Source organism: Vombatus ursinus, unplaced genomic scaffold, assembly GCF_900497805.2.
Source record: "Vombatus ursinus unplaced genomic scaffold, bare-nosed wombat genome assembly UNPS02010788.1, whole genome shotgun sequence".
Lineage (NCBI taxonomy): Eukaryota > Metazoa > Chordata > Mammalia > Diprotodontia > Vombatidae > Vombatus > Vombatus ursinus.
The window spans coordinates 6,651,452-6,678,430 of NW_020950566.1; the positions used below are offsets into that span (position 1 = coordinate 6,651,452).

At 38.1% G+C, this 26,979-nt stretch overlaps 1 protein-coding gene across 1 annotated transcript in view; it reads right to left on the bottom strand.

Moving 5' to 3' along the window:
* WASL (Wiskott-Aldrich syndrome like) overlaps window positions 1-26,184 on the bottom strand; it is a 109,054-nt gene extending 82,870 nt beyond the window's left edge. The window contains exon 1 of the mRNA XM_027855148.1: window positions 26,039-26,184. Within this exon, the coding sequence (XP_027710949.1) occupies window positions 26,039-26,173 (135 nt within the window). The 5' untranslated portion in view covers window positions 26,174-26,184. The remainder of the gene's footprint in view (window positions 1-26,038) is intronic.
* Between the last annotated feature and the right edge of the window lie 795 nt (window positions 26,185-26,979).

Genomic DNA, 26,979 nt, shown 5'->3' on the forward strand with positions numbered 1-26,979 from the left:
GTGAATCTGAACTTAGGCCCTCTAATTCCAAATTTAATGATCTTTTATTCTTCTGTGATTCTTTCTGTCCCTTATGTAGTCATAGATTCTTCTCCCATCCATTTCACTACAGTATACTGAGTACATATAGATCATATGTGGTTCAACCCAGAAGAAGTATCTCTGCTTAGTCTCTGGTAGGTAAATTTAAAAGTTATACCAAAGTGTCAAAACTTTTAAGTCTTAAACAAGTGATTAACATGTAATTTGCTGCAATTTTATGTATTATACATACCAGTTAAGTGCTCTGTCATATCACCTTTTAATATTTGCTAGAGAACATGGTCTTTGTCCTTGATTCTCACACTGGTTTCTATCCCCTCCACTCAACTGCTAGAGGCAGTGTTCCCCCAGTGACAACGCAATCAGGAAAGATCTAGGTTCCAATCCTGCTTCTGACATGTACTAGTTGTGTGATCATGGGTAAATCACTTCATATGAGCCTCTTTTTCCTCATCCGTAAAATGGGATACCTGCAGTCTCTACCTAAGAGGGTAGTTGGAAGACTCAAATACATTTATATGCAAAATACTTTACAAACTTTCAAGTGCTAAATAAATGACAGCTGTCCTTACAACACCTACTAGTACTACTATTATGACTTATTACTACTATTAAATTCCATAACGCCCTACTCCAATACACCTCTTCATGACAAGGATTTATCAAAGGCTATGCCAGAAAAGTGTAAACTGACAGATTCTACCTTGCTAAAAAGGCTTTCAGTGTGATCTTCATAAAAGACTGAAAAATGCAGATATGTAAAAACAAAAGATAGTAATAAAGACTTATTTTTAGAAAAAGAAACAATGAATATGATAAAGAGATGCATACAAATATTTATATGAACTAATGCAAAATGAAGCAAGTGGAAGTAGAAAAACAGAATGATGATGATGATGATGATAGCTAACATTTATACAGCACTTACTATGTTCAGACTCTGTGCTAAGTGCTTTACAAGTATCTCATTTGAGCTTCACAACATCCCTGGGAAGCAGGTGCTACTATTACCCCCATTTTACAGATTAGTACACTGAGGCAAACAGGTATTAAGTGACTTTCACAAGGTCACCCAGTTAGTTACTACCTGAGGCCAAATCTGAACTCAGGTCTTCCCGACTCCAAATTCACTCTACCAATTAGCTGTCCAATAAGCAAAACAATGTAAATGGAAACCACAAAAATTAAGATGAAATGTGTGAATTATAAACTTGGCCCTAAAGAAAAGAACCCATATCCCTCATCCCTCCTTTGAAGAATTTGTGGATTAAGCGCACAAACACAACATATAATGCCACACTTGGTAGATAATCTTGGTTAGTTTTGCTCAACTATTTTTTTTTCTTTTCTTTGTTACAAGATATGGTTGCTGTCTTTTAAAAAAATCTTTGTTGGGGTGGGATAGGACTAAGGGAAATAGAGTTAGTTTTTCACAGCATGTCTACTATGGAAGTGTTTTGCTTAACTGTACATATATAACCTATATTTAGTTGCTTGCCTTATCAATGAGGGTGTGTGGGGAGGGAGGAAGGGAGAAAATCTGGAACCCAAAGTTTTAAAAACACATGTTTTAAAAAAAATGTTTTCACATACAACTGGGAAATAAGAAATATAGGAAATGGGGTACATAAATTCATCCTGCCCTACAGGAAAACTGAAGGGGAAGGGGATAAGAGAAGGGAGGGGAGAGACAGAAGGGAAGGCAGACTAGGGGAAGGGGTATTCAGAATGCATGCCATCTTGGGGTGGGGGGAGGGGCGAGATGGGGTGAAAATTTGGAACTCAAAATCTTGTGGAAGTAAACGTTGAAAACAAAAAAAAAAATAAAAATTATGATAAAAAAATTTTTTGTTATAAGAGGATTCTCAGGTTTATTGGGAAATGTAGATGTAAAAACAAAAGATATCAATAAAATTGTTTTAGGAAATTAAATCAATGTTAACCTTGAATAAAGAATGAAATAGGAACATGCCTGCCACAAGGGAAAAGCACAGGATTTGGAGTCAGAGGACCCAGGTTCAAATCCTGTCTCTTCCATTCACTACCTGTGTGATCTTAAGCAAGTCACTTAATCTCTCTGGGCCTGTTTCCTCATCTGTAAAATGAAGAGGTTGGACTAGATGGCGTCTAAAGGGCCCTTCCAGCTCCAAATCCTATAAGTAATTGAGACAACACCAACCTGATCTATTTAAACAAGTTAACACAGAAAAACAAAACAAAACCAAAAAATGCACAAAAGAACAGACAGAGACACTATTATTTGGTAAGGAAGTTTAGCTGAAGTAAATCAAATACCACAATGAGATCAGAATCTAGGAACTGCTTTGGTCAGCAAATACTTCATCTACTTTCTAACCAGAGACATGACAGCCAAAGATAATACCAGTTCAGAATAGAAATTCATATGTAAAATCTTACAAGAAGATGGTAGAAGATAATGAGCAATATCTCCTCATGAAAGTAGTGGAGAAAAAAATCATCTTTTTTAAAAGCTAGGCAAACTCCCAACTAAACTAAATCACCCTGAGAATAAAACAAGATGGTAGACAAAGGAGACGATAAATGGAAAAACTAGAACTCCAGAACAAAATCTCTTCTCCATCAAGGAAAGAAGAGCCATCACATTTGGACTCTAACATCCCAGTCCCCATTGGATTTCATGAGGAGGTGGAAATGGCACTTAAAATACATAAATAAATGGATGAATGAATATATATACAAGAAAGAACAGGTGGCTTAGACCAAGTATACATAAAAGAAGTCGGTGCTGGAGGCAATATAATTTTGAAGCCTTCAAGAATCAATTCTCAATACATTCAAAAGAAGAGAAAACATCTGGGAAATTAAAAAAAGTCAATTGAGAAAATATCAATAAGAACTGATCCATATTCAACTTTCCAATTTCAACACAATCTTTATGATAATAATCTATACACACAGCTAGGACATCCTTGAAGAAGGTTTGAGAAGAGTACAGGCAACCTTTCATACACCATATTCTAAAAGAGACTACAATTTTTTGGTCATACAACTCTCTGAAAGGTATACAGAATATAAGATCTTTTATACTGTCATTCCCCTAACAAAATGTCTTTCTCATGCATCAAAATTACCAAAATTCTTCTAAAGATTATTTTGTTCAATTATTCTATGATTATAATATGAAGCACAGGCTAAAAAACCAAGTGTTTTTAAGTGTCATGAATGAAGTCCAAATGGAAGTGTGATTTCCTAATAATGAGGTTTTTCCATTGCACCAATTAGTAGGTACAACTAAGGTAATTCCATCAGACCCTGGTACACTGCGTAACCTATCAAATGAGATTCATAATAATTCAAAAGAATCCAATCTAACTATTCAGACACGAAAAACTAAGTAGACAAGAATGCCTACTATCGAGATTGTGGTATGCAATTGGAAAGAAAACCAATCGAGCTTAATCCAAAACATGTATCTTCAACAGACACTGTGAATGGACAATAAACTAGGCCCATAACCAGACAGGAAAAAATGAGTGAACTGTATTGCTTTTTGGAATTGCAGTGCTTTTAATTACCCTAAGCTTCTCCCTGGGGGGAAAAAAAGGCTCCTATGGAATACCCGTTTCCAAAGAATTAAAGTTGTGGGTCACCTAAAAGGAAACAGAAGTGTGTGGTTTACGTGAGTAGGCTGTAACATACAGCACCAAGAAAAAACTGATCAGGAGAAGCAGCACACAGGACTTTTTAGACCTTGGGTTCTCAATCTTTGCTGTGTCATGGACCACTTTGGTCATCTGATAAGGCCTATGGACTCCCCAGAATGTTTTTAGACACACAAAATACATACAATTAAAAATAAAAGCAATTATATTGAAATGCAGTTACCAACACATTTAAAAAAACTATGTTTACAGAACCAAGGTTAAGAAGTCTTGCTTTGTAAAGATACAACTGGAAATTAGGGTGAGTTGAAGATAACAACTGAACAGCCTGCATTCAAGTACAGAAATCCATGCAAGATCAAGAAATCTAGTGGAAGGCCCCTAGTGTTTTGAGTGAACCTGTGAAAAGTTTACAGAAGTCATGCAAAAGAGCAATCACATCAATGACATGAAAGTATTGTAAGTGCCCAATTTTAGAACTTTATGTGGCAAAATATTTTTTAAACATGGTTACCAAAAGTCTTAGTGCAGATCTAAGCTACTAAAGTTTTAATATTAATAGTATAATCTTAAAAACTACAGGGTGTCCCAAAAGTCTTAGTGCAGTCTTAAGTGATTAAAATTTTAATTAAACTTTATCTTATTTATTAATTTAAGTTACTTTTTAAGTGATTGATGCTTAGCTTTAAAGTACATAAAAGTAGACAGACTTTGGGATAACCTACATGCATAAGAAATGGAAGAATTTATACAGCAGCTTTCTCACATCAACCTTTTAAATGCACCATTGAGAAAGACTGATGTCCTAGTAACCTTTAAACATCTCATATGCCACAAGATGTACTTCTAAAGCTACTCCCTAACCTTCTGCTTCCTTCCTAACAAATGCTTTACAACTACCCCCCAACCAACCCCTCTCCTGTCTCCCTAACTCATCCCTAATTCTTCTTTCCTCCTGTCCACTCCTCTATTAAGCTCCTTCTGTTTTATGGCATCTGTTTTACTCTGTCTCAGTACAGGCAAACCTCCTTTTTCTCTCAAACTTTTCTTCACCTGCTATTTTTTTTTTAATTTAATATTTTGTTTTTTCCCTAATTACATGTAAAATAAATTCTAACATTTGCTTTTTAAAATTTGAGTTTCAAAGTCTGTCCTTTTCTTTTCCCCTTTCCCTCTCATTGAGAAAGCAAGTGATTTGATATAGGCTACACATGTGTAGTTATGCAAAACATATTTCCACGTTAGTTACACTGTAAAAGAAAACACAGAAACATGGATCCAAAAGAAAAAAAACACACAAGAAAAATAAAGAAAATAAAAAGCATGCTTCAATCTGCATTCAGGACTCCATCAGTTCCTTCTCTGGAGATGGGAGAGCATTTTTCATCATAAATACTTCAGAACTGTCTTGGATTATTGTATTGCTGGCAATAGCTAAGTCATTCACAGCTGATCATCAATGTTGTCCTGGCTCTGCTCATTTCACTTTACATCAGTTAATGTCAGTCTTTCCAGGTTTTTCTGTTGTTCCTTCTATCTTAACTGGAACTTGGCTTGCCTCACATAGGATCAGTAAAGCCTGCATTTCTTCATCTCAATAGTGAGTGAAGACAGTTTTTTTTCTTCCTTTGTATTCCTAGTGCTTCTAATAGTGCCTGACATATAACAGGCAGTTAATAAATTCTTGCTGACTTAACTTGAATAGGAAAGGAAGGGGAAATATTCTATTCTTGGTCCAGTGTTATTTCCAGACAATAATTTCAACATTATTACTGGACAGCCCTTCATCTTCTGAATTCCACATCATCCATTTATGCCACAGTATTCACACCTTCACATCCATCTCTATCACCCTGAGAAATAATTTTATTCATTTATTCAACAAGCAATAAGGCAAAATCAAAAATGCCCCCAAGGACCTTACACTCTACTGGAGCGAAACCATGTGTACACAAATAAATCAACACAAAATATAAACAAATATAAAAAGATCTCAGTGAGATCATTAACAACTAGAGAAATAGAGAGGCCTCACACACATATTATTACTGGATTCTGCCTTAAAAGAAGCTGGAATTCTAAGAGATGAAAAGGAATAGCGTCAGGAAACAGAATGTCAGACACAGGGAAATGACAAGGCTGTGATTTAGAGTGTATGAAGAAGATTAATGTGAAATCTGTCTGGAAAGATAAGTTGGAATCAGACTGTGAAGGGCTTTATATACCAAACAGAAGAGTTTGTATTTAATCCTAGAAGCAAAAGGAAAATAATGAAGCTTCCCCATAGGTGAATGGTTTGGTCAAATCTATTCATCTACCCTGCAGGCTCATACCATGAACCAAGAAACCTTAGCTCTTCCACTTTCTTTAATAATTTTAGCATCTAAATTATATTTTTCCTTGCCATTTAAGTCACACATCATCATCATCCTTGGTGACTTCATTACATTATCTGACATGACCTCTTGACTCCAAAGAACTTTTTCTTTATCCCACTTAAGGAACCTATTAACAGAACTATATATACTTAATTTGGGAACATCTTCTTCATTCAAAACTCTCTACTTTCAAGATATCAAATGCTAGACTCTTCTCTAATCACAACTTATTATCATTTCTCCAACTTCTATACATCACACTAAACCTTATCCTCATCATGATCTGCAAGCATTCATCCTCCTCCTTCATCCAATCCAATTCTGGAATCATTTGATTCTTTACCAGTCTAAACAAATGGTCAGTCACTTTTAAAGCTTTTTCATTAATACTGTATACTCTCTTCTCCCCTCTTCTTTCACTATGGCAAGCCTCAACTCTGCCTCATGTCAACTCTTGTTTTCCATTCATAAAAATTCTAGAAAGATCTTAGAGGTCATTGAGTCTTGTCTATGAGTCTGAGAATAATTATGGCTCTACTATAAACCCATGCTATCTATATCTAACTCCGGCAGGGTCTTCAATATAAGTAAGTCAACATGAATTAAGTCAGGTTAGTGCTTACTGCATGCCAGTTACCATACAAAGCACTGGAGATTCAAATAAAGACAAAAACATCCCTTGCCTTCAAGCAGCTCACATTCTAATTCAGAAGACACTGAAACTAGGCACCAACAGGATATACCACACAGAAGATAAAAGGAAGTCTTGGAGGCGAAGGCACCAGAAGCTGGGGGTTAGGGGGTGGGTTGGGAAAGTCTTCCACAGAATGAGAGATTTAAGCTGAATCTTGAAGGAAATCAGGCAAACTAAGAGTCTGAGGTAAAGAGTGAAAACATTGCAGATATACAGGTAGCCAGTGCAAAGGCACAGGCATGGAACATGGAGTAACAAATGAGAGAAACAGTAAAATAGGCCCACGTCCTAGAACAGAATCCATGAATGGGGATAAAGTGTAGGAAGATGGAAAGATAGGAATGGGCTTTAAATGTCTGAGGACTTTCTATTTGATTCTGGAAGTAACAGGGAGCCAGTAGAGTTTACTGAGTTGGAGAGGTGATATAGTCACATCTACAGGAAAATTGCTTTGGCAGATACGTAAGAAGATGAATTGGAAGACATGAGACAATGGTAAGGCTATCGCCTGAACTAAGGTAGTGGCTACATAAGTGAAGAAAAGGAGTCCTATGCCTTATAAGAGAGAGACTGTTAAAAAAAAGACATCAAAATTTGGCAACAGACCAGACCTTACAGTCAACATCTCAACGCCTGGAGAAACAGGTCCTGTGGAGAAAAGGCAAGCTATCCCTAACTGCTAAATCACTGCCACCCACACATCAGGAAAGCCAACCTAGCTGGACCAGCGGTACAGGGGAAGTGCGGTACGATAGGGTGCTGCTGCATTCCCAGGACTCTTGTGTTTATTATACCAAGAAATAATTTCGGATGATGAAGAAGATGGATGTGGGAGATTGAGATGGACTTTTTTTCTGTCTTCTTAGCAAATGCAAAACAAAGTCTTCCGCTAAACGTATGGGGTTGAGTATAGAACATATGCTTACCAAAAGTGTTTACCATTTCTGTTACACTGTGCAAGATGTCGACTCTAAACAGAGGAATGGAAGTGGAAGAAAGGGAGATTGCGATTTGAATACAGAACACATTTAGAATGTAGTTCTCTCAGTGTCATTTGTCCCACATATCCAATCAACACCTGCAGGAGAGTTGTTGCCAGGCTGCACCTGCTAGCTTCGAAGGATGATGGCTGAAGACACTGGGCTGGAAGTGCTGATACTCCCAAGGATCTTGGGTTCTGGATCCTGAGCTGTTTCTATCTGAGTCTGAGGGGAGAGGCCACCCATCAATGCGGTGCTTGTTTGGCTTACCTGGTACAGGTTGCCTCTGGCTCTCCCCCAAAATCCCTTGCTGCTTCAGGAAGGTCAACCTAGCAATACTTCCTGCAAGTACTAAATCCAGAAAAAGGAAGTTCTTGCCACCACAGTACTCCACAATTATCAAACGGTTCAACATCAGAAACTGATAGGATTTTATCAGCAGAAATGACACTAAAGAAGCAGCATTACCATCTGCTTTGCCACTGAACCTTAAAGACCATGGGACTTTTCTATTTGACTTGGAGTTAAAACCTTCCATGTGTTGTCTCCTTCCTTAGACTGTAAGCTTCTTGACAGTGAGTACTGTTTTGCTTTGCACATAGTAAATAACCAATAAATATTTTTTTTGTCGTTCATGTTCTATGTTGTTGTTGTTGTTCTTCATTTCACTTGTGTCTCTTCATGACCCCATTTGGGGTTTTCTTGATAAAGATACTGGAGTGTTTTGCCATTTCCTTCTCCAGCTCATTTTACAGATGAGAAACTGAGGCAAAGAGGGTTAAGTGACTTGCCCAGGGTCACACAGCTAATGAGTGTCTGAGGACACATTTGAATTCAGGTCCTCTTCACTTCAGGCTTAGTTCTCTATCCACTGCACCACCTAGCTGCCCCAACGCTACCTGTACTGTTACCAATTTTTTCTCTCAAGGAGGCACCAAGGCACAGGGGAAAGAGTCCATAGCATTCCTCTATTCATGACAACTTCTCCTCCTATATCCAACACCAAGAACTGCTGGTTTTTTCCTTCGTAAAATCTCTTTTGTCCATCCTTTCATTTCTGGTCACTCAACCACAATACACTGGCTCTTTATTTCCTTCCTTTTCTTCTTTTTGGCACAAGTGCTTTGACTTTCTCTGTTTCTGAGCTGGGTGAGTTTGTCCCTGCTCCCAGGAGGCTTACCACTGCTGGTGTGAGACTTAGGGTTGACATCTGATTAGATCAAGGCAGGCACCAGCCCACAGCGGCAGTAATTATAGGCATGCACCACTACGAGGCCTTCTTATTTCTTACAAGACAGAAGTTTAAACTTCAAGAAGATTCTCATAAACACACTACTCTAGCCAAACTGGTCTATTCATTTTTCTCCAGAGGCACCAGAAACAATCTTACTTCTTAACCTTTGGTCATACCGTTATCATGGTATGGTCATGCTTCTCCTCTCCTGCTTACATCCTTCCTTCACGTCTCATGTCCTATGTAAACCCTTCCCTTGCTATAGTTCTCTCCTGAGGTCTTTAACAATTTTTGTATTATTCACTCAGCATCTACCACGTTACCATACATCATTATTCATTTTGTTATGTATTGTTGTTATGTATTTGTATGTTGTTATGCATATTTATTGTTTCTCCACCAAGGCACTGGTTCTTATGTCTTTTTGTATTCCCGGTGCTCAGAAGTGGCCTATACACATTATGTGTCTTTAACAAATGTTTGAACTGTTTTAAAAACTAAAAGTTAAAAGCCTAAAGTAAGCTTCCTTCCTCCCTACAAACTAGCTTCATATCCATATTTTTGATCAATTCAAACATGTCCTAGGCCAGTGCTCAACAAAATAATTTTGAGTATAGAAGCCATTCCAAAATTTAGGAATTTTCTAATAGGTCCCTATTGCTTTCAGTACCTAGTGGCAAAAAGAAAGTCTATAGCACCAGATGGTTAAGTTACTTTAAAAGTGAAACATTATCACATCACAGCAGGAAGAACAAAGTATATCTAGTATTTTCCACATAATCTTATCCAGTGAAATTTCTATGTACCATAGCAACAGGGCACCCAGGATCTGTTGAACTTGTCTAGGTGTTTTCCTCCTCCAATACTGAGCCTTTATCAGGAAGCATGTTATAGTGTTAAGCATATAGACTTGGAGTTAGAAGAGTTGGAGTGCTTCTTATTTTCATCACTAGGTATATAACAATCTTTTTAGTGTCTTTAGGTCTCTGTTCTACATATGTAAACTAGGAATAATATACATATAGTATACTTCAGAGATTTGTTATGAGGAAAAGTACTGGAAATTGTAAAGTAAATATGAATTATAATTATAAATGTATTTATACACCTGAATGCTAGAAGGAAAATGAGTTCAGAGAAGATTTGGGGAGAGACAAATCATGCCAGATAACCTTGAAAGCACCTAAGCAGCATAGAAGAAATATGACAAATACACAAACATAAAAGATTTATGAAAATTTTTTATAGAAGCTATGTGGTACAATAGAAAGAAGGCAAGACTGGAAGTTTGGAAGATCTGGGCTCGAATTCTACCTCAGACACATACTATCTAACTAGGCAAGTCATTTAACTTCTCTGACCTTCTCATATTGTAAAATAGAGATAAAATGGAGTATCTACCTCATAAGGTTATAGTGAGGCTCATGTGAAATAAGATATGTAAAGTGCTTTACAAATTTTAAAGCTCTCTATATAAATATGAGCTCTTATAATTATTTTTGCCAAAAAACTCTTCTCTATCAATGACAATGGAAATGTGCATTTGGACTCTTAACAAAACAGTTCCACAACTGCTACATGAGAAAATACAAACAGTACTAAAGAAATCAGTAGAATAGACCAAATATATACAGAAGGTGTCTTGTACTGGAGGGAAGAAAATTTCAAGGCCAAAGAATATCTGGAAAAAAGGAAGACCCTGAATTACTGGGAAAAATAATGACCTTTATCATTGTCTCAAAAAAATGAAATCGAGAAAATATCCCAACCTATATGCCTACTTTTTCATCTCTACTGCATCTTTAGGTGATTAATTTACATGAGTATTGAGGGTATTCTTGATAAAAATGAAAAAAAGAGAAAGATATATCACACCAGGTCTTTGCAGCCACACAACTGACGGAAGGGTGCAGAGAACACAAGACCTCACTGTGCTTATTATTTGGTAACCATAAAAAAGCATTTGATCTTTGTAGAGTAAAATGAAGCTTTAAAGACTCTGCTTCAATGAAGTATCTTTAACACACATTTAAGGTCATACAAGACTACCTGACAAATGTACAAAGATAACTTTGATAACCCTCTCTAGGTTTAAAACAGGTACACTTACCAAGACTGTTTGACATTGTCAAGAAGGACAACCGGTGCAAAGTCCAAATGAAAAGCAAATTCCCTACAAATCGGAAATCTCAGATTTTAAAAGGACTTCATAGACCACCTAGCAGAACCCGTGCCTGACTGAAAAGTCCTTCTACAGGACTACAAATAAGTGATCATTCAGCCTTCAATGGAAGACCTCAATGATGGGGAACCCACTACTTCCTAGAACAAATTAATTTCCTTTTGGATATTTTAATTGTTAGGAGATGTTTTCCATATATCAAGCCTAAATTTTTCTATCTCAGTAACTTTCAACCAGTGTTCCTAGTTCTGCCCTTCAGAGATAATCAGAATAAGACTATTTTTTTCTCCTACTTGACAGGATTGAAAATAATTGAAAGCTGTTATCATTATCTGCCCCTCCCTCAATTATGTTTTCAAAAAAGACTTAATTTCTTCCAGCCTTCATATTTGATACCTTCCATTATATTTTGCTACCCCTCCTAAATATGCTTTTCAGCTTTTCCAAAAGGCAGTACCCAGAACTGAACACACAGATATGGGTATTATTGACAGAGTAAAAAGTAAGATTATCATCTCTCTTGAGATACTACTGTTCAGTCATTTCAGTCATTTCCGACTCTTCATGATCCCATTTGAGGTTTACTTGGCAAAGATACTGGAGTGATTTGCCATTTCCTTCTTCAGCTCATTTTATAGATGAGGAACCTGAGGCAATCAGGTTAAGTGACTTGCCTAGGGTCACCCAGCTAATAAATATCTAAGGCCACTGAACTCAGGAAGACGAGTCTTTCTGATTCTAGGCCTAGCAGTCTATCTATTGTGCCACCAAGCCGTCCTTGAGATATTGAGAGCCTTCAAATGCTTCTATTTATGGATGACTTTATGCAGACTATATCAAGCCCTAGACTGCAAGCATCTTGAATGAAAACCATAATCATTCAAAAGAGTTGAACCTAACTATTAACACAGAAAAAATACTAAATCAATACTGAGACATATAAGAAGGCTCCCAGCATGTTGAGTGGATATTCTATGAAAAAATTTTAGGACAAAGACAAGCTCTACATAAAATAAAGTCATGGATTGATTTCAAAATGTATTGTTGAAATGAACACCAATATAAAGGAGATCATTAATGTGCTAAAACACTGAAACATTACAAAGAAAAATTTTTGCTTAAGAAATATGTTATGGTATTGGTATTATGTATCACAATATTTAACATATTTGAAAAATGTATTTTCCACACTTTTCCAAAACTTCTTTAAATGTTTAGCTTTTGACCAAATCTAGAAAAAATTAACTCCCAAATATTTGTCCTTCAATAATTCAGTTGAATCTCTCTCCCTTCTTATACTATTCTTTCTAACATTTCAAGTTGTTCTTCTCTACCTTTCTTATTTCCTGTCTCCCTACTCTGCCTATTTTCAGATTCACAATTCCTTTGGAAAGAGGTTTCTATAGTAAATCTATTCCAAGTTAAAAATAAGCAATGCTTCACTGGCAAAAGATCAAGAGACTTTTTTGTCCAGCCCTGGGAAGAATGTACTAAAGTCAAAAGGAGAAGTGGGAAACACCCTGAGATATCGATGGGGTAGTGACAGTGTGCTTCTCCTATTCTCATACACCAAGGACTTTTTGTCTGTGGACAAGGTGATTGGTGGAGATCAGGAGCCAAGGGGACTACACAGACTACTAAAACCTGACCAGCAGAATGCAAATGACTATTTCTCCTCATCCCCCAAAGGAACATAACCCCAACATGTGTAAATTCCATAATAAAAATCAAGGAATGGACTTCCAGGGAAGATGACAGCAAGAAAAATCATAAAGGAGCTTAGTTCTCCCATATGTATTCTAGCAATGATCTAAAAAAATAACCAAACAAAATGAAAATGAAGAAATTCAAAGACAAAAATCAGTAAGCTTCTTCATTAAGTCCAGGACTACACAAGAAGAAAGCCAGAAACTGCAAGAGCTAGAAGAGACATTCCATAAATAAACTGAAAAGCCTGTACCAGTACCCAAATGAAACAGGTCCCTGAAGCTCACTACATTACCAGACCTCGGGGGTAGGGGGAAGAAGGCAAGGTTGGTCTCAGGGCTCTGACCAGAGCCAGTATCCTGACTGTAGACAAGTTAAAGAAGGTAGAAGCCAGAAGTAAGAAGCATGGGCACTGGAAATCAAAGTCAGAACCAAACAGAACGTGACCACCCCATATGAGAAGGAGCAGAGCCTGGCCCTTTCTAATTGTTATCTCATGTGATCCTCACAACAAGCCTGGGAGGTAGATGCTATTATTATCCCCATTTTACAAATGAGGAAACTGAGAGAAACAGAGGTTAAGTAACTTGCCCAAGGTCATACAGTTATTATTAATTGTCTAAACTCAGGTATTTCTGACTCCAGGCCTACTGCTCTATCTACTGCATCATTCACCTGCTCCGAGGTAGGGAAAGGACAAGGGGTAGAGGGTAGGAGGTAGGGGAAGGTAATGTTGGGGCGAGAACAATCACAAGTAAAACAAACTTCAGCTTCAGAGGATGTACTGTAAAGGAAGAATTAAAAGGAAAGAAGGTATAAAGGACAAAGAAGGAGTACGGGAAAGGGAAAGAGGAAAGGCTCTGGAATGGAAGTAGTTTGTTTCACTTACAAATAATTTGCTGCTTATACTCCTCTTTCACTACTGTCTTCTTCATAAAGGGATTTCAGGAGCAAAGAGAGGAAAAAGTGTAAGAGACTACGGTGGAGGAAAATTCACAACAAATAAACAATTATAGCAGTGAATGGCACAAGAGGATAGCTGAATGTATTAGAAAGTAGAATCCAACATGGTATAGTGTATAAGAAAAATACTTCAAACAGATTCATATAGAGAATTTATTATGCTTCAGGAGGATGTGAAAAAATCAGGAGTAGCAATTGTGATCTCAGATCAGGATAAAATAAAAACAGACATTATTAAGTGAAATAAAAAGGAAAACATTATGCTTTAATAACAATAATAGCAGCTAGCATTTATATAGCATTTTACAAGATTTGATTCTCACGACCACCTTCAATCAATCAATATTTATTAAGCACCTACCATATATAGGAAACTGATAATAATTAAGTTAAAACAATTCTGGGGTTCCATGTCTCACCCATCAAATTGGTAAAGATGACGAAAAAGGAAAACAGTAATTGCTGAAGGGGCTGTGGGCAGACGGGCAAAATAATGCACTTTTTACTGATAACAATTCTAGAAAGCTGTTTGCAAGTTTGTTTAAAAAAAAAGTCACTAAACATGTAAATTCTTTAACCCAGCAATAGTAGGCATATTCTCCAAAGAGATCAAAAGAGAAAGGGTTCATATGCAAAAAATCATTCCAGCAGCACTTTTTACTGTAGTAAAAAACTGGAAACAAATTGAGTCTTCATCACTTGGTGAATAGATGAACAAATTATGGTATATGAATACAATGGAACATTACTCTTTCATAAGAAATAACATGAAAATGATAGATTCTGAGAAAACTAGGAATACTTATAAGAACTGGCAAAGAGTAAAGTGAGCAAAACTAGGACAATTTACATAACGATTACAACACTGTAAAGAAAAACAATTTAAAAAGACTTATAAACTCTGAATCAATGAAATGACCAATCATGACATCATAAAGCTAATGATGAAGCATGTAATGAAATTCCTGGTTTCACATATTTTCTTTTTCTGTTCGTTGCATGTAGAAAATGTTCATTCATGTTGATTGGTGTCTGTCAGGTTCAGAATAACAAAACATTAAAAAAAATTTTGTCAATGAAATCAAGGAGCCTAAAATGCTCAGATATAACAAACTAAGCTAGTAGCGAGTGATCTGTTACATTACACTGAATAGTTGTAAAGTTACCAATGTGGCTTTAGTTGAAATCCTTTCGAGAAGGGGTTCTCACCTCTCATTTCTGGCCTTCATGGGGTCATGTTGCTTCTCCATCTATTTTTCTATGAGTATAATATAAGAAAGAAATTCATTCTATCTTACTCAATTTCACTCTACTATACTAATACTACAATTGTATAATTATCTGTTATCCTATCATCCTATTGTGGCTAAGGATACTAGAAAGCTATTGCAAAAGGAAAGATAGATGGGGAGATGACAAACTATATGATACGATATGTTTTTTTTATGCACTAAAAGACTTCTGACTTATAAAACCATTTATGTTTAAAAAATGGAAGTGCTGAGCTTGACATCTGCAAAAATATCACTTATATATCTAGGATCCATTCCATTAGTGAGCAAAGAAGTAAAAATTAGTTTTCCCTCTGGGAATCTTCTTAGCAAAACAGAATTTATTAATAAGCTGAGCATTCATTAATGCTAATAACAGCTTACATTATGTCCTCTTTAATATTTATAAGTACTTTTACATCTATTTTCTCATTTGACTCTAGTAGCAGCAGTATAAGTGTTGTTATCCCTATTTTAAAGCCGGTAACACTGAGGCTCAGAGAAGGAAAATGACTTGTCTAGGCCCCACAACCAGAAGTTCAGCAGGATCAAGATTGGAATTCAGGCTTTGATTCCAAGGCCTCTGTTATTTTCATGAAACCACACTGCCCGCTGCAAAGAGATAGCTATGATTCCTAGATAGAATTACAATTTATAATGACACAGCTCTATTTGTAGAGAAAAAGGTCTTTTCTCACTGGAATAGAACTGGAAAAGATACTGGTACAATGACTTTTATTAAAAACACCTCAGAAAAAGTATAGTATTAGGATATGGATTGAAATACACCAGAATACAATTAACCTTGACTTCTAGTTGTATGACACCTTTCTTTCATAAGATTATCATAATAACAACTAAAAAATCTGACATAGTAACTAGGAAAACTAATGCACCCAGCTAGGGTTATCCAGTACCAAACAGCAGAGCTGTTATTCTTCAGTCAGAACTTAACCACAGTGCAATTTTGAGCAGTCAACATGAGGAAACTTGGCTGTCCTTATTAAACCTGTTTCCTAAGTGGGGGACATTCAATTCCATTCACTCCAGAATTGAAAATCTGACATAGTTCACAAGTATTCAATCTATATTTAGAGTAAATATTAACTTTTAAAAATGTATATACCTTTTACATTAAAATCTCTCACACCATCCTACGAGATTGATGGTAATTTGCATGTTACTTAGCCGATAACAGGACCCATTATATTTTCCTTAAAGAAAAACAAAACAAAACCTCAACTTAAACATCAAATAAAATGGACATTTCTAATACATAAACAGAGAGGACTGTACATGAAATTGTGAATGTTATGTACAGCTCGCTCTTCTTTTTAAATATAAAAGTCAACCTATAACTTTAAAAGGTATACTGCTCATAGATGCTAGCCTGCTTTCTGGTCTCCTCTATGCATTAAAAAAAAAAAATTCAAAAACTTTAATGATCCTCTTCTCTTTTGCTAAATTTTTTTTTTTGGCTATCCTTTCCTTAGCCCCACTCCCCACTACCACTCACCACAAACTGGAAAAAGAAAAAAGAAAAACCTATCTTTTCACCTTCATTATAAAATACTCCCACAGTCCTTCCAAAGGAGCCTTCTTGTTGTTCCTCAAAAGACACTCCATTTTCCTCTCTAAATGCTTTTGCCATAACTGTCCCTTATACCTAGAATACATTCCATCCTCACTTCTACCTCTAAGAATTGCATGCATCTTTGGAGAAACTTAGCTCAAGCACTACCCTCTCTATATGAAACTTCTCATGATCTCCCCCATTACTAGTATCCTCCCAACCAAAACTATATTTTGTATATATGCTGTATAAATCTATATATGTAAATACTGTTTTGCTTTCTTTACTCCCTAAAGTAAGCTCCTTTAGGCAAAGAATTGTTTCATTTTTGTTCTTGTAATCCCAGCACTTAGTAATAATACTTGGTACACAGAAGGCACTGATAAACGTTAGACCAATTTTCTGAAAAGTTCCTTTGTGCCTCTTGAAAACTATTTGGTTTCAGCAAATAGTTAATATCTTATTTAACATCAAATTATCCAAGTCAACTTAGATAATGAATTAAAATGATATTAATGAAAGCTTTTAGCTTCAGTATTAATCTTAATTTCTATTTGGTTCTCAAAATAAAATTCTGGTCACTAAAATTAAGCAGTCTAAGATTTAAAATAAGAAATAAGCATTCTTTTAAATAAAAATGTTTTCTTATTTTAAACACCAACACCTGGAGAAATGGAAAGCAGTCTGGCAGAATATAGGCTTTTAAACCAATATCTTCCAACATCATATAACTCACACTGCTAAGAGTAGTAGGTTAATTCTTAACCCTCCAAAAGATGGAATAGATCACTTGATTATATGAAACTGAAAAGTTTTTGCACAAATAAAATTAATGCATTTAGAAGATAAAGGGAAACAGTTGTGAAAAATATTTCTATCAAATGTCTCTTGTAAGAGCTTTATATGATATATAAATATCATATATTATGTTGGTCAGTGTCTGTCAGGTTCAGAATAACAAAATAGATAAATAGATAACTAACAGAAATGTATAAGGCCAAAAGGGATTCCCCAATAAATGTGGTCAAAGGAAAGAACAAACAGTTCTCAAAAGAAGAATCACAAAATACTAACAATCATATGAAGAAGGCTCCCATCCCTATTAATTAAAGAAAAGTAAAAAGAAAACCTCAAAGTTTCACCTCATACCTAGCAAATTGGCCAAGAGGACAAAGAAGGGAATAGTCACTGTTGGAGGAGTTGGGGAAGGACAAGAACATTAATGCATTGTTGATGGGGAACTGTGAGTTAGAACCACCATCCTGAAAAACAGTCTGAAGTAACGCAAATAGAACTGACTAAAATGTCCATACCTTTTGAAACAGATTTCACTGCTACCCAATATATCCCAAGGAGGCCAGTGGCAAAAAAACCACCACATATACCAAAATTTTTATAACAGCACCTTTTTTGTGGTAGCAAAGATCTGGAAACAAAAGAGGTGCCCAATGATTGGGAAACAGCTAAACAAATTATGTCACATGAATGTAATGGAATATTAATACTGTGTAGTAAGAAACAAACATGATGAGTACAAAGAAGCATATAAAGATTTGTGTTAACGGACGCAGAATGAAATAAACTGAGCCAGGAAAACAACACACACAACAATTGTAACAACGTAAATTTAAAAAAAGGAACCACAAAATTATAAAGAAAAAGTCTGGCCCCAAAAAAGGTTAAGAGAAGAAACATCTTTCCTACTACTTATCAGAGGTAGGTAGAGTTCATGGATGGAAAACACAATGCATATAACATAAGATTTTTTTCAATGTGTTTACCAGTTTTGCAATTTTTTTTTTCCTCTTGTTAAAATTTTTTTTAGTAAGGCTCTTTGGGACAGAATTGGGGGGAACTGCAGGTGATATAAAAACAAAAGATATCAATAAACATCTATTTTAAAAAGCTGAAAAATCAGCAAAGCCATGCAATATCTAGCACCTAGCAAAACAATAACAATTTAAAATAAAAACAAGATTTCAGAAAATAAACTAATAATATTCATAGCTCTTGTAAATAAACATCTAATTACCCCACTTCCCTAGGCGTCCTCTCCAATCTGTCTTCTCTTCTCTCATTAGGTAACCTCACCAAACACTTCACTGTAAAAATTTAGGCCACCTATGAGATAATTCCCTTTTCTCCTCAACTCTATATTACAAATCACCTCAACAGTATCCCCCTGCTTTCTGATCTAGATTGAGGAATAGGTAGCCCTTCTCCTCGTAAACCCTGAAACTGTCCCCTCAATCACTTCTTACAGCACAACAGCATTCCCTTACATTCAATACCATAATTTACTCATTTCTTGCCCCTCCACCCCACCCCTGCCCCCATTCTCCCAATAGATATCCAACCAGTTCTAGTCTAACTGACCTGCCTGCTGTCCCATATACAATACATTCACACTCCATTCTCTAAGTCTTTGCCTGGGATACATTCTCTTCTCACCCTCCCTTCAGAGAAAACCTATCTCCCCTCAAAGTCCATCTCAAGTACTAACTTCTATAGGAAGCCTACACTAACCCATCCTCTTTAGCTTCTAGTTGTGCTCCCCTAAAAGTTATTTTGCATATATTTTGTATTTAATTTTCTATGTATATACTGCTTTTATCCAATAGAATATAAGTTCCATGAGGGGAAGAATTGTTTTATTTTTTTTTATATTTCTGGAGCTTAATAGAGTATCTAACACATAACAAGAACTTACTGCATGACAATGCTTGCTGAATAAATATTTTCTAATTATCATGATAATACACTGAAACATAGACTGTTAGAACTGGGACATAATAGAAAGATCATCTAGTATAACCTCTCCCTTTTACTAATGAGAAAACTGAGTTTAAAAGAAATTAAGTGATTTACCCAAGGTTTGCAGTGTGAGTTAGTGACAGTGCTGGGACCAGAATTTTCTGATATCCAGTCCAGTGCTATATTACTACCTCAAGTTGTTTAATAATCTTCCCTTATTTGGGTGCTAATTGTTCTCCCTTGTATCATTTAAGCCTTTTATACTCTTCCTTTGGGCTTTTTTTTTTTTTTTGGAGTTGATGGTTTGGCAAGAGTGGGCTAAGGTTAAACTTGGAGAAAGTGTGGTTTCTGTGCCCTAGAGGTGTAGTTGGAGGACCTGGGTTCAATCTTGTCTCTGCTACTTGAGCAAGTTACTTAACTTGTTTCCTCATCTTTAAAATCAGAGTATCACACTTCATGATGTCAGTAGTCCTTCCAAAGAGCTAAATCTATGATCCTATGAATTGCGAGCATATATGCCAAAGATCACAACAGCACCACAACAATGAACTTCCCCTACTGTGGCAGAGCACTGCAGCCACCTGAAATAAAACAGACAGGCCTTCTAGCTTTCCTCTCCTTCAAATATTAACAAGCTATCTGTACCTCCCTATCCTAGCTGAGGAACTAATTCCACTCATCAAAAATATCACGATTAATTTACCAAAGTTCAGGATAAGGAAGATTTTATGTTAGGTACAAAATTCAAGACTTTAAGTCTGCATGAGCAACAAAAAAATCTGAACTGACTACCAAAAGAAACCTAGGGTCAGCTCTCATTGTGTCCTAGTCTCTCATAGCTGCTATTGCTGTTACCTTCACTGTTTCATGATCAGTACAATCAAGTTATATTTGTTACTTAAATAGTGAAGCCCAAATAGTGGTCTGAATCTGAACAGTGTTAAGTTTCAGCAACTTTAACAAGCAGAGATGAGTGCTAACAACCATCTCCCAACACAAGAATTTATTAAGCATCTAATATTTATGATTCACTGTGCTAAACACTAGTGAAGCCACAAAGTAAATAAGGTAGGAAGCCGACTCTCAAATAGAGTAAGTTTCAAATCTAGTAACTTGCATCACTCAGAACCATCTTCTCACTATTTATCTAAACATTAGACTAATTATGGTCTTCATTATCTCTTTCCTTTCAGAAATTTCTCCTCCTATCTCAATATATCCTCCAACACAGCCGCTGAAATAATTTCTCTAAGGAACAGGTCTGACCATGCCATTCCCCTAGCCAAACATCTTCAGTGGCTCCCTACCACCTCTAGAATAAAAGCACAAAATCCTTAGCTTAGCATTTAAAACCTTCTATAATTTGACTCAAATCTACCTTTCTCCAATTATTTCAGTGTTCCCTCTTCAAGGACTCTCCATTCCAGCTAAATTAGACTACTAATTGTCCCTAAATTCAGCAGACTTCCTATGCCTGGAATTCATTCCCTACCAAATGTAGCCTCCCTCCATCCCAAAGACTTTCCTGATCCTATCAGCTGTTTCTGCTCTGTCTCTGAATATAGCTTCCTTGTAAGCTCTTCACAGTCAAGGATTGTTTCATTTTGTCTTTGTTATCTCGACTTTCTAGCATAAAATCAGACTACACAGTACTGAGCACATGGTAAATACTCATGTTTGTTGAGTCGAATTGAATAAGGAAGATAAGATTATTGACAAATAATATACAGTGAAATACAGTAGGGAGTTAACAAAATGTTAGGAGAACCCCAAGCCAGAAAGTAAAGTGGTATACAAGTCCAAAGCGGCAACACAAGAAACTTTAAGGAGGATTTGGCAGGTGAACGGAGTCTTGATCCAATGAGAAGACTTCAACTGATGGGAACTTGATATTCTGAAGGTTAAGGGGGCAACTCTGATCAAACCAAAAGTGAACTTGGGAAAAAGTAGCAACACTTTATCCTAGCAGGAAAGATAGATAGTTGCAATAATCAAGATTAAGGCTTGCCAACTCCCCTCAATAAATTCTTAGCCCTAGTTAGACACATTCACCTCCTGCACAGAGGCAGGAAAGCTCTGGACATGTTCAGTGAACAGTTAAGTAGCTCAGTCCAGAGACGTGTAACAATGTGAAGTAAATGGAAAGATGGGTGCAAACCAGATTGGGTTGGAAGGCTTTTGAAATAAAGGAATATATACTTTATTGGGAAAGGACTAGGAGGTCCTTATCGGGTTTTGAGCACAGAAATTATATAATGAGATCTGTATATAAAGAAGATTAATCTACAAGAAGTAGGAAGGATTGACTGGACAGGATAAAGACTAAAAGTCAGGAATAGGAGCAGTAATTTTCATTCACACTATTACCAAGCATTTACTAAGCACTTATGATGTGGTGTTATGGAAGAGCAAACTGGTCAGAGGACCTGGACTGAATTTCTGTTCTGCCTGTGTGATCTTGGGTAAATTGGTTAACATCTCTGGGTCTTATCTAACAAAAAAGTGATTTTGCACTGGATTATCTTTAAAGTCTTTTCCACCTCTAAACTCTATGATCTTAAATATTAAGCTAAAGGTATCTTGGAACATAGAGGAGAACCTGCCCTCTGTTGTCTGACTGGGTGGTCCAATAAAGAAATCAATAAAATAAATAAGTTAAAAAAGAACATAAACTGTCCAGTATACACAAAGGCTGAGGAAGAGAAGCAGTGTTGATTAATCTTAATCAAGGAAGGTTTCTTGGAAGAGATGAGTTAAGTCAATTGAAAGAAACAAACCAGAGGCAAACATTTGAAAAAGTAGCACTCCAGCCTGTTAAATGAGATAGGCAGTTGCAGTGCTCCAAATTCAAGACTTGCCCTGTCCTCTCAGTAAATGTTTTTTTATATTCACCTCCACTTAGAAAACTTAGTTACTTTTGTCCTACAAATTTTTTTGTTTGTTTTGATTTGTTTTTAGAGGGAAGCAGCATGGGAGTCAGGAAGACTTGGATTCAAGTCTTACTTCTGACACATGGTTGTATAACTAGAGACAGTCACTCTAACTCAATGTCTCCAGCCAACTCTCTAAAACTATAACTTATGAAGTAGGTGATCTGCATTGGCAGACTGAGTTTCCTCAATGGGAGTTCCCTGTACCGATAAGAACACAGGTTCAGTAAAAACAAATAAAAAGCCCAGCAAAGAAGAAAAAAAAACCAAAACTAAAACTAAATTCAACTACACGAAAGCAATACTATTCACTCTAAAATGGGGCCAAATATTCTCATTTAGAACATCTTTTGATTTTTTCCTTTTAAGAAAGTTTAAGCTGTGGTTTAATAAAATTAATCAGAAATAGGCTTACTTATTTTAAAAACAAGTGTTTTTAAAATAAGTAAGCCTATTACTGATTCCATTAACACTAAATACATCAGTATACTTAAAAGCGTATTTCAGATATAGTATGGAGATTTACCTCCTCCACAAAGCCTTATACACTTAACTCAAATCAATCACAGACAATATAGCATTAACAACCTGGAGCATTATCTGTTACTTCTACTACTAAAATGGATTTACAACAAGCTTAAATACTAACATTGCTTATGGTTAGAGCACTACATCATTATATGAACTGAAAAAACAGCATATATACATCATTCAGCAAAAGAGTCTAAAATAGAATTTTCCCCAAAACAAAAATATTTCACTTAATTTAACACTAAGACCTTTAAGTTCTTCATTCCTCTGCTTGGAAGCCTTTGATGACTTCCAGACGATGATGACTTGGACAACAATGACAAGGATAAAATAAAAGTTCCTTAATCTAACATTTAAAGACATCCAAAATCTGGCTATTGACTTATCTCACATCACTGTCCCTTTCCAGCACTCTCTGTGCCTGATAAACTGGGCTATATAAGCTAGTTGTTCTGAGAACTCATCATTCCATATTTTGACTGTTCACATGTACAAGCCATTCTCCCATGCTAGAATCACCTCTCAGAATCCTCATCATCTTTCAAAGCTTATCTCCTTCTCGATGGTCCCATTTATTAAGGTTTTCTAGCTCTTCAAATTACTTTGTGCTTTATTCATCTGTATTCATATTTTATCACCCTCCATCTTACCTATAGTAGAATATGAGCTCCTTGAAGGCAAAGATTTTCCTCTTCGTCACTTTATCCCCAGTGCCTATTATAATGCCTTACATTTCTTAAACTGAACGAATTCTATCCAAAACAAACAAATATAATATAGGGTCATTACGGAAAGGTAAAAAGCAAAGAGTTTGTCTTGTCTGATATTGAATGACATGACAAAAAGGCTGGACAAAGAATAACTTAACAGATTATCTATCAGTTTACTACTTCAACCAATGAAACACACTGCCTTTCTGTATTACAGCTGTTCAGTGTCCTTCCAAACCAGTCACTCCTTGAAACTGGAAGAGGCAGCAAACAGTAAACAGTAATGGCAATCTCATAGTAATTACTTAGTATACTTGTATACAAATGCTATTTCCCTTCCTTTCTACATTAAATGTGACTGATATGAAAATTACTTCCTCTTCAATTCATAAAATGTATCAAGTGTAATAATTTGATGAAATTTCAAAGTGTATCTTAACTATAAGGTAACTCATTATATAGATATGAATCATTTTTTTCAAATTCTAAACATCTCCACACAGCAGGGATATTCTAGGATCCTTATACAGGTCCTTATAAGAGTAATGCTCTGGGACGCAGCTCCACAATAGAGGGCAAGGCCTAGATTTAGCCAAATATGAATTCAAATCAGGTTTCAGATACCCACTTAGCTATGTGATCCTAGGCAAATCAATTAACTTTTGTTTGCCGGGGTTTCCTGAACTGCAATACGGGGATGATAATAATAACACCTACTTAGCAGGGTCATTTTGTAAAAAGTATCTGGGATATAGTCAACACTAAAAAAAATGCTTACTCCTTTCCCTTAAAATTTTTATATGTGATTTTTATTGTTTGAGTGATTATTTTATAGTTTTAAAATTAACAATTACTAAGACAAAAATCTAAAGTTTAAATAAAGTAAACATTTCACACTTGCAAGAACAGAAGAGGAGGATACAGGTAAAAGTCATAAAAAGCCCTTAAATATCATAAGCCACAAACTCCTCCTTCCTAACCTATCGTTGTGGCCAACCACTTCACCTGTGTAAACTCCAAAATCTCTAAACTGAAATCATGTCATTTGCTAAAATATATGCTGCGCCTCAGAACCATGGCCAAACATTATTAAGAAGTTTAATTTTTAAAAGTTGAAGTACAAGTATCTGTAGTTGAATTAAATGATCCAGCCTATAAGCTGCAACTCTTGCACGGTATACAAAGGTTCGGTTCCTGGTGAGTTAACAATTAATCTGATAACATTCCTTAAATTTTCTAATCCTGACTTCTTGTACAAACAGGTGTAGCCTGGTCTAACACAACTTAATGTTACCAAGGAAGGTAGCTGCATGATTACATCTCTCTGTTAAATTTTCCTCCCTTATGCTGTGACTGCTTGGTCCGGGGTCACATAAAACTCTGCAGGTGGTAACAAGTAAGAGAGAGGAGGAACTAAGCCAACTCTCCAAGAAACTCAACCACAGCCCTGCCCCAAGCCACCCGCAGGGAGATGCAGCCTAAGCTTGACAAGGCCTACACCACCACTGTGCAAAAATCTCCCCACCCCCAGAACTGCCAGCAGCCAGTGTAATGAATGCTTCCGTCAACAACACACATTTCCCCCTTCCCACAGCAGAACTCCTCGCTCCCAAACAGCCATCTGGGGTTGGAGTTAGCCGCCACACCACCACAACCCAAGACTTCAGGCTCAGCCGTTCCCGTCCCGTCCCCCCCCACCTCCCCGGAGCTGAAAAGTAAGAGACCGAGTTTCCACTGCGCATGGCGGAGAGGCAAACAGCATCCATTCCCCGCCTCCCCAACCAACCCCCCCCCCCCACCTCCCCAGCCTTCCAGGGGAAGACAAGCACCGGTAGGGAGGGAGGGAAGGAGGGACCAGGCCCGGGTGAGAATGTAGGAGAAACAAGCCCGGTCGGAGGAGCCACAGCATTTCCTGCTTTAACCAGACCTTTCGATTGGAAACGGAAGGACCCAGGGAACTGCTTGCATTGCAACCCCAAAGCACCCAAGCATTTCTCCTGAAGAGCCCAAAGCCTGGAAGGGGCGGGGGAGAGCGACTGGGGTGGGGGGGGGTGCTTCCTGGCACACTTCATTCATTTATAAGCTTTGGTCTCCCCAAGTCTTTTCCATTTTGGATGATGTTGAAGACTTCTCAAGGGGATTAAGCGAGAGAACGAAACAGAGTCCCGTTTCTGGGAATGGGGAGACTCCCGGGGAAAAGGAACCCCTCCCCCCGCCTGCCCCCAGCGGCCTGAGAGTAAAGTTTGAAGGAGAGGTGAAAGGAGAGGGGGCAGGGGAGCTGGCGGGGCACGGCCCGGAAAGGTGACACTGCCTCGGCCCCCTGCACCCCCAGCCTCCCTGGCTGGGCCCTGGAAGGGAGCAGCCGGAGGCAGCGCTACGGGAACGACCCCTTCCCTCCCCTCTCCCACTCTCTCCAGAGGGGGCGGTGAATTTCGGGAAACTGACCACACATTTCTTGCCGAGAAAGCTGAAGAGCGCCTCGTTCTCTTGCGGGGTGAGGAGCAGCGAGCCCACGTTGGTGACCCTCCTCGGCGGCGGCGGCTGCTGCTGCTGCTGCTGCTGCGGCTGGCTGTTGCTCATGGTGGCGGGGGCCGGCGAGGCCGGGGCCGGAGTCGTGTCTTCCTCGTCCTCCTCCTCCGCCGCGGGGCGGCCGGGTGGCTGCTTGGGTCTCCCCCTCGCAGTGACAGGGGCGGGGAGGAGCGCAGTCAGAGCCGCAGCATCTCGCAGGGCTTCTGGGGGAGGGGGATGAGGAGGAGCCGGCCGCGGGCGGGGGGGTGGGGAGACCTCCCTTCGGGCTTGGTGGAGAAGAGAGGTTCCCAGCTGCCGGTGCTTTGCTGTCCGCGTCCTCCGCGACTAGCGACGGCACTAAACTCTTAACTCCTGCGGCTCTTCCGCGGCAGCAGCAACCGCAACGGCAACGGCAACGGCAACGGCGGCGGCGGCGGCTGCGGTGGGGGCCGCACAATCCAACATGGCAGCGGGGGCGGGCGAGACCACAGGACACGGGAGGCGGGGGTGCGCGCCGGAAACTCGCGGCCGCCGGAGTCAGAGCAACCTTTCTCCTCCTCCCCCCCTCCCCTCGTCCCAGTCCGCCCGCCCAGTCCTGCCCCGCAGGCTCCGCCTCCTCGCCTATGGGCCCCTCCTCCCCTTCCGCCCGAGGTGGGAGTGCGGCCGGTGCGCACTGATGCCCGCTCGCCAGCCGAGAGCGAAGGTGACGACGTGCTCTCGGGGTCCCCTCCCTCCATAGGCCGACCTGTTGGCCTGTGGAGCTATGGGAGCTTGAGGCCCATCCGCAATTGCTACAGCTTCCCGGGAACAGAGGGATCGGGAGTGGGTGGAGGGAGGGGGACAATCCCATCTCGCTCTTGCACCCACTCACCTCTCCC